The 9,152-nt window shown below is 49.8% G+C and overlaps 1 protein-coding gene across 2 annotated transcripts in view; it reads right to left on the bottom strand.

Moving 5' to 3' along the window:
- Window positions 1-469: 469 nt before the first annotated feature.
- LOC308163215 (ankyrin repeat and BTB/POZ domain-containing protein 3-A-like) overlaps window positions 470-9,152 on the bottom strand; it is a gene marked incomplete at both ends in the record, with an annotated part of 139,783 nt that continues 131,100 nt past the window's right edge. For both annotated transcript variants that reach the window (XM_080537390.1, XM_080537391.1), the window contains 5 exons: window positions 470-718; window positions 1,124-1,237; window positions 1,544-1,612; window positions 1,921-2,002; window positions 7,476-7,578. In XM_080537390.1, the coding sequence (XP_080393516.1) occupies window positions 470-718; window positions 1,124-1,237; window positions 1,544-1,612; window positions 1,921-2,002; window positions 7,476-7,578 (617 nt within the window). The remainder of the gene's footprint in view (window positions 719-1,123; window positions 1,238-1,543; window positions 1,613-1,920; window positions 2,003-7,475; window positions 7,579-9,152) is intronic.

Here is a 9,152-nt window from a genome sequence, read left to right as displayed (position 1 = left end):
ATCACGGGACTGTAACAAGTCACACTTCCTTGTAGTCTTCACACTTTCCGCTCTGTATCACATCAGACGTTGCCGTGATGTTAGAAGAGGGTTACAACAATGTCTGACCCTTTGACAAAGGGAGTGTAGCGAAGCCCTCAGACAAGGTGGACAGAATGTTACACTGTGGAATGTTGTGACATCACAAACCCAGGCCTGTCACGTGACGCGACCGCGCTCCGCTGGCGACGGACAGGTGAGCGGTGACTGAGGTGGAGGTCGTAGCAAAATGACAGGAACCACGGGAACACATTTACCACCCCGACGGGACATCCCACAGTGTCCTCTTTTTGCCCCGAGAGGACAAACGGATGATTCAGGGGTTTCGGGAGGAGGTGGATGTTGCAGTAACGTTGCTGGGACGTTGCAAGTGCGTTAGGGGTGTGTGTGGGGTGGTGGGGGGGGGTGGGCGTGGGCGGGCTCGAAGCTGTCACACTATGGAGCCCTTGGAGGTGGAGAGGTGGATGGAGTGGATGCGGGTGGCCAGTGTTTTCTCCAGGTTGTGGAGGACGTCTATGCTGGGGCTGAGGCTGGGGCAGGGTCCGGGGCAGGGGGGGCCGGGGCTCTCCGCTGGCGCCTCGTACAGAAGCTGCTTGAAGGTCTCCAGCTCGATCAGCAGCACCATGTTCTTCAGGAAGTAGGCCTCGATGAAGGCCGCCAGCTCACTGGCGCCCAGGAACTACACACGGCCCGGGGGAGACATGGAAGAAAATGCTAAATGGACTGACTTATATAGCGCCTTATTCCAAAGCACTTTACAATGGCCTCTCATTCACACATTCACACACCAATGGCGGCAAGCTACCATGCAAGGCGCCGGCCCGCTCACTGAGAGCAATTTGGGGGTTCAGTGTCTTGCCCAAGGACACCTCGACATGTGGCCAGCCGGGGATCGAACCGGCGATCTGCTGACCTTGCGATCATTAGACGCCGGCTCTACCTCCTGCGCCACAGCCGCCACAGAAAGAAACTTATACATGAATACTATCACTCTCCACCTGGCCTCGGGAAACATTCTAACACTCTGTAGCCATCTGTGCTACACGCCTTAGATGTTCTTAGTGTGCAGTCTGTTGGCTCTCACCTTAGCATGTTTGTAGATGTCTACGCAGGTTTCCGTGGTGATGTTCTTGGAGCAGATGATCTCACAGTGTCTCTGAAGGGCCTCTAGCTGGAAAAACTTGGCTGCCGACAAGAGCTGCGGAGGACACACACACACACACACGCGCGCGCACGCACGCACGCACACACGCGCACGCACGCACATACACACACGCACATGCACACGCGCATGCACACACACACACACACACACACACACACGCACGCACATACACACACACACGCGCACGCACATACACGTGCACGCACACACGCACGCACGCACGCACATACACACACGCACACACACACACACATACACACAGTGAGAAATGCGATGACATTAGGATGATAAAACGGGTCTGCCAATGTCTACTGTACTTTTCCTTTCTCTTTCTCTTACCTCCATAATCTCAGTGTTCCTTATGTGTAAGGACTCAGTGCCTCCACAGTACAGGTACTGCATTACTAGCTGGAAAAGAAAGAGCAATGCTGTTATGCTCTTAAATTAGGTACAAGCCAAAATGTTTGAGAATGTTGATGTTTTGCCAAACATGAGAAAAGTTTACTCCAGGTTCCTGATGATTTAATGTTTACATTTGCTCTAAAATGCAGGTTTGATGTCAAGAGTTTACTTGTCATTTCTGCGATGGTCTTGGGGCAGTAGAAAGTCAGCATCTGCTCTTGGTGTTGAATATAGCATGACTGCCCCCTTCTGGGGTATCGAAGATACGACACACAACTCAAAAAAACTTGATTACATAATTAAATGTAATGTACCTGGAATATGTTGTACTTGACGTGGCTGATCTCAATGCAGGTGTTCTCCGCGGCTGGTCTGTTCTGGAGCAGCGACTTAAACCTGGATGAAAGCATAGGGAGGAGAGAAGGGATGAGAGCATAGGGAGGAGAGAAGGGATGAACGCATAGGGAGGAGAGAAGGGATGAGAGCATAGGGAGGAGAGAAGGGATGAAAGCATAGGGAGGAGAGAAGGGATGAGAGCATAGGGAGGAGAGAAGGGATGAACGCATAGGGAGGAGAGAAGGGATGAAAGCATAGGGAAGAGAGAAGGGATGAGAGCATAGGGAGGAGAGAAGGGATGAAAGCATAGGGAGGAGAGAAGGGATGAGAGCATAGGGAGGAGAGAAGGGATGAGAGCATAGGGAGGAGAGAAGGGATGAGAGCATAGGGAGGAGAGAAGGGATGAAAGCATAGGGAGGAGAGAAGGGATGAACGCATAGGGAGGAGAGAAGGGATGAAAGCATAGGGAGGAGAGAAGGGATGAGAGCATAGGGAGGAGAGAAGGGATGAACGCATAGGGAGGAGAGAAGGGATGAGAGCATAGGGAGGAGAGAAGGGATGAGAGCATAGGGAGGAGAGAAGGGATGAAAGCATAGGGAGGAGAGAAGGGATGAAAGCATAGGGAGGAGAGAAGGGATGAGAGCATCGGGAGGAGAGAAGGGATGAAAGCATAGGGAGGAGAGAAGGGATGGAAGCATAGGGAGGAGAGAAGGGATGGAAGCATAGGGAGGAGAGAAGGGATGAGAGCATAGGGAGGAGAGAAGGGATGAGAGCATAGGGAGGAGAGAAGGGATGGAAGCATAGGGAGGAGAGGAGGGATGAGAGCAGAGGGAGGAGAGAAGGGATGAAAGCGTAGGGAGGAGAGAAGGGATGAAAGCGTAGGGAGGAGAGAAGGGATGAACGCATAGGGAGGAGAGAAGGGATGAACGCATAGGGAGGAGAGAAGGGATGAACGCATAGGGAGGAGAGAAGGGATGAACGCATAGGGAGGAGAGAAGGGATGAAAGCGTAGGGAGGAGAGAAGGGATGAACGCATAGGGAGGAGAGAAGGGATGAACGCATAGGGAGGAGAGAAGGGATGAACGCATAGGGAGGAGAGAAGGGATGAAAGCATAGGGAGGGGAGAAGGGATGGAAGCATAGGGAGGAGAGAAGGGATGAAAGCATAGGGAGGAGAGAAGGGATGAAAGCATAGGGAGGAGAGAAGGGATGAACGCATAGGGAGGAGAGAAGGGATGAACGCATAGGGAGGAGAGAAGGGATGAACGCATAGGGAGGAGAGAAGGGATGAACGCATAGGGAGGAGAGAAGGGATGAACGCATAGGGAGGAGAGAAGGGATGAACGCATAGGGAGGAGAGAAGGGATGAACGCATAGGGAGGAGAGAAGGGATGAAAGCATAGGGAGGAGAGAAGGGATGGAAGCATAGGGAGGAGAGAAGGGATGAAAGCATAGGGAGGAGAGAAGGGATGAAAGCATAGGGAGGAGAGAAGGGATGAGAGCATAGGGAGGAGAGAAGGGATGAGAGCATAGGGAGGAGAGAAGGGATGAAAGAAAGAAAAAAAAGAGCAGAACAGAACAGCCCACATGAACTATTCTGTTGTTAAGTCTGACGTCAAACGTGACGTTTAGCAATTTCCGGGTCCAAACCAGAAATTCCCCGCACCAGAGTACCAGTGTACTACAGCACCAGAGTACCAGTGTACTACAGCACCAGAGTACCAGTGTACTACAGCACCAGAGTACCAGTGTACTAAAGCACCAGAGTACCAGTGTACTAAAGCACCAGAGTACCAGTGTACTAAAGCACCAGAGTACCAGTGTACTAAAGCACCAGAGTACCAGTGTACTACAGCGGTAGAATGACAGTTCAATCGTTTTTTAGACTGGGATCTATTCATACAACAAGGGACACAGCAGCACTTTCCTGTTTTTCCCATATTTGTCAGCGTCTTTGAGCCTCGGAAAAGCGCTATACAAATATAATGAATTATTATTATTACTGAGGCATTTCGAAGAGAGCGCCTCAGCCAACGTTGGACCCGGAAACACGTCACGACTTAACAACCGAATACCTTTGTTAAGTAAGTACACACAGAAATAAACCAACATGCAAGGAGTCATTAACAATATTTGCTCTTGGATATTGAATGAATGAATGGTCTTTATTGTCATTGCTATAGTACAGGTACCAAACAACGAAATTTGGGAGGGGTGGCTCCCCTGGTGCTAGGAAAGAAAAAAAAAAGAAAAAAAACAAGAAGGGAAAGGAGCTGGTTTACATAAATAAAGGCTATGTACACTATCCACTATACTATACTGTACAGATAAGACGACTAGGGTTGTCATATTGCACATAGTGTTATTGCACATTCATTTAAAGTGTCGCAGTTTGCAGGCTTGAAATGTACACATTTGTGCCTCAGCACTACACCTGATTTTTTCAATCCAGCAGCTGCCATCAATCCGTCCAGACTGTCCAGGGCCCAGAACCTAGGTCTTTGCTGTGTTCAGGGCCTGGATGGCCCTGGGGTAGAAGCTGAGCTTCAGTCTGTTTGTCCTTGCGGCCATGGTCCTGTACCGCCTTTTCGAGGGCAGCCGGGTAAAGTGTTCGTACCCAGGGTGGGTTGGGTCTCTGGAGATCTTGGAGGCCTTCCTGAGACAGCGTGTGTTGTACAGCTCTTCCAGAGAGGGGAGGGGGGCGCCGGTGATCTTCTGGGCTGTTCTCACGACTCTCTGTAGCGCATTTCTCTCCGCGGTTGTGCAGCTGGAGAACCAGTTGCAGATGCCGTAGGTGAGGATGCTCTCCACTGCGCCGCGGTAGAAGGCCACCAGTATCTCCTGCTTGTTGTGTTCCTTCCTGAGGACTCTCAGGAAGTAGAGCCGCTGTTGTGCCTTCTTGATGGTGGCTGCTGTGTTGTTCTTCCAGGACAGGTCATCCTGTATGTGCACCCCCAGGAATCGGAGGGTTGAGACTCTCTCCACGCTCTCTCCGTCGATGAGCAGGGGCTGGACCTCAGATTTTTTCCTCCTGAAGTCCACGATGATTTCCTGGGTCTTTGACTTGTTCAGCAGCAGGTTGTTAACCTTGCACAGCTTGCTCAGCTGCTCTACCTCATCCCTGTACGCCGCCTCGTCCCCCCCCGAGATGCAGCCCACCACGGTGGTGTCGTCTGCAAACTTTACGATGGAGTTGCTGGGGTGGACGGGGGTGAAGTCGTAGGTGTAGAGGTTGTAGAGGATGGGGCTTAGCATGCAGCCCTGGGGGGACCCAGTGCTGAATCTGAGGGCTGTGGAGGTGTGGGAGCCCACCCGCACCCTCTGGGGGCGGTCGGACAGGAAGTCCTTGATCCATGCACATATAGAGTGTGATAGTCCCAGGTCTAGTAGTTTGGTCACTAGCCTGTCTGGAAGGATGGTGTTGAAGGCAGAGCTGAAGTCCACAAAGAGCAGTCTCGCGTAGCTGTTTCCCCTCTCCAGGTGGGATAGAGTGGCGTGGAGAGTCGTCGCGATGGCGTCCTCTGTGGACCTGTGGGCTCTGTAGGCGAACTGGTATGGATCCAGGTTGGGCGGGAGGCGTGTGACTATGTGGGCCCGGACTAGTTTCTCGAAGCACTTCATGATGATTGGTGTGAGTGCCACCGGGCGGTAGTCGTTTAGGCAGCTCACCGTGCTTTTCTTTGGGACTGGGATGATAGTTGAGGTTTTCAGGCAGGGTGGGATGGTGGCCTGGGACAGGGACTGGTTGAAGATGTTGGTGAAAACCCCGGCCAGCTGGTCGGCGCAGTCCCTCAGCACCCGTCCCAGGACGCCATCCGGCCCCGAGGCTTTCCTGGGGTCCACCGCCTTCAGCACGCGTCTCACTTCATGCTCTGTGAGGGTGAGGCTGCTGAGAGCTGGAGAGAGTGGTGTTTGTGTTGTGGTTACCTCCGTTCGCCCCTCGTCGAACCGTGCGTAGAAGGAGTTCAGCTTTTCCGCCAGCAGGGGGTCGTCCTCTGCGGCTGTGAGCCTGTTGGCTCTGAAGTTTGTCATGTGCTGAACCCCCTGCCACATCCGCCTGGAGTCGTTGCTCAGGAAGCATTCCTCAATCTTCTCTCTGTGTTCTGCCTTGGCCTCCCGGATGCCGCGCTTTAGGTTAGCCCTGCTGGTGATGTACAGCAGTGTGCCCTTCCCTGCGAAGAAGGCGTTGTCCCTCTCATTGATCCGTTTTTGGACCTTCCCAGTCATCCATGGCTTCGTGTTGGGGTAGACCCGGACCCGTTTGTCCACGGTGACTGAGTTGGTGCAGTTCACTATGTGGTTCAGAACCGACGACGTGAACTGTTCCAGGTCCTCATGCTCATATTCCTGCCATGAGGTGTCATTTAGGCAGATCTGCAGTGGAGCGGACCCTTCTGGCCAGGTTCTGACAGTCTTAGTGGTGATGGGAGCACTTTTCCTCATGGTACAGTAGTGTAGGCTGGGATCAGGAGGATTGACACATGGTCAGACATGCCTAGATGAGCTAGCAGTCTAGCCTTGTAAACACGCTTGATGTTGGTGTATACCTTATCCAGTGTTTTTTCTCCTCTTGTTGCACATTTAACATGCTGATAGAACTTGGGTAGTACTACCTTCAGGTCGGCATGATTAAAATCTCCGGCGATAATGTGGACTGCCTGTGGGTCCGCGCTCTGTTCACCACTGATGACGTCATATAGCCGCGCCAATGCTAAGCTACCATCTGCGTTTGGTGCAATGTAAACACTTGTAATATACACTGCGTTGAATTCCCTCGGGAGGTAAGTGGGTCGGCATTTAACAGTCAAGTATTCCAGGTTTGGGGAGCAGTGGCTATATACAGTTTTCGTGTTTAAGCACCAGCTGTCCTTCGTAGATATAATGAGCCCACCTCCGCGGGTCTTCCCACTAAGCAAAGTCCGGTCTGCCCGGTGAAGGGTTCTCCCTTCTAGGCTTACCGCGGAGTCCAGGATAGTGTCATTTAGCCAGGTTTCAGTGAGAATAATCACACAGCTATCTCCCACGATGTTATTTGTGACGACCTGTAGTATCAATTCGTCCATCTTGTTAGCCAGGGACCTGACGTTGGATAGGAAAATACTCGGCAAAGCAGGCTTATCCGGGCTTCTCCTCAGCCTGGCTAGCAGGCCCCCCCTTCTTCCTCGGCGTTGCTTACGGTCTCGCCTCCGACGTTTGCGCTTGAGTGTTGGGAGAGCGTAGTATTTTTCACCCGGCAACCGGGCAACGTCGAATGGAATCCTTTGTTGTTTCAAGAACTCCGTTGTTACAGTCCCCTCGTTTTGCGCACCAACTTCTAGTAAGTCTAGTCTGCTGTAGGTACTATTTACACAACCGTTCCCTATAAGTACTAAAATAAATATGTACATACAAATGTACTTAAAAACACTAAAAAACACCAGTGTTGAAGCCACTCCAAGCCGCGCGTCTGTGCGCGCCGCCATCTTAGGTACATGGTACATGGGACATGCTATCAAGTATTATTTTTCATTATTGTCTTGTTTCAGCTCTCTCACCGGCCAGAGGCAGTGAACAGAAGGACTTTGTGGGCGTAGAACGGCTTCCCCTCCACCAGGAACGTCACGTCAGACATCTCCTTGTTGTTGAGGAAGTGGGGGTCTGAAAGAAAAGCATGTTGATGAGGTCACATGACATCTCCCTGAGGGGGAACTCTAGAAGACGGAACTATTCCCAAACCAGCGTTTCTACGGCCCGGAAGCTTCTCTACCCCTCCTGGGTCGGTGTGAAGGAGACACCAACAGAGCATGCAGCATACAAACGCCTGAGGGCAATTAAGCTTAAGCTATTTAACACGTTTTATAAAAATGGAATAAATGTATACATCATATTACTATTCTGAAAGGCCAATCTCATTTCAAATAACTCCTAGGGCTGTTTTTCATCTGCTTTACGAGTCCCTTGAGACTTTAGAAGTGCAATTCTGAAGTGAAATTAAAACACATTAATGCTTCTTTAGGTTAATACAATTATAAATGTTTGAGAATTTGATCAATAGTGAGTTGTTAGTAAGTCATCCAAAAGTATTGTTATCCAATATACACTCTAGATGGCGCTAGAGGCTTTCCTCATATATACACAACTCATGTGTCTGAATATTTCAATAATTGCACTTGGGAATGCAAGTATAGAGAGTTAATTCTACAGTGAGTATTTTCTGTTACCAGTCTTACTCACATTGAATATGCAAATACAAACACGTAAGTGTGCATATCTGGACCACATTGCACACCGTATGACAGTTAAGCAATATCACACGAGAGGGAGTGTGTTATACTGAATATCAGCACGGCTGTGATTGGGTCGTAGGTACGAGGCCGCAGGCCGAGTAGAAGACAATCACAGACGTGCTGATATTCAGTATAACAGCACAACCTCCAGTGTGATATTGCTGTTATACAACAGTTCTACAGCACGATTTATTAGTTAACAGTAATAAGCGACAACAGATTATGATTTGTTTGTTTATTTAATCATAGAAATAAACAAAAAATAGTTCCGCAACTGAACTTCAAATGGACTGTTGCCTAGTAACCTGAACACAAACATGTAGTCTAATTAACGGTCATTTAGTAGAACACATGTGCGGCGGAGTGATACATATAGTTAAAGGTCCCAGTGCTGTTATACTGTATATCAGTCGGAACTAACTGTTGTATAATGTGTTACATCTCACTGCTACATGCACAGCATTTTATGTACAACCTGACTAATACTTGAACTTCCCGTAATGTTGATCACATTAATAATGTTGATGTGCTGACTTGCATTCTGCTGCTATTACTTATTCTATTATTGTTGTTCATTCTGCTGCTACTGCTGCTATTGACGCTATCGCTGCTATTGTTGATTGTTGACTGTTGTTTTTACATCCTGCTTATTTTATTATTGATTTTGTATTTCTGCTGCAATGCCAATGTCGAATGAACCTGAACCCAAGAATATTACTCTGTGTACCCGACCTGTACGTTGATAAAAAAACAATTCTGATTCTGATTGCCTTAACGCGCCTCTGACTCCGTTAGCCTGGTCCTAGATCTGTATGGAGTTCAGACAACAACTCTGAGTATCACTGATAGGAGCTGGATAAACAAGGACGGACACCCTGTCACTGTGTAGGGGCGGCTGTGGCACAGGAGGTAGAGACGCCGTCTAATGATCACAAGGTTGGCAGA

The sequence above is a fragment of the Nansenia antarctica genome (assembly GCF_963989245.1).
Source record: "Nansenia antarctica genome assembly, chromosome: 8".
NCBI classification, from domain to species: Eukaryota; Metazoa; Chordata; class Actinopteri; order Argentiniformes; family Microstomatidae; genus Nansenia; species Nansenia antarctica.
The sequence above is the reverse complement of the archived record's forward strand: the minus strand, read 5'-3'. Positions and strand labels throughout refer to the sequence as shown.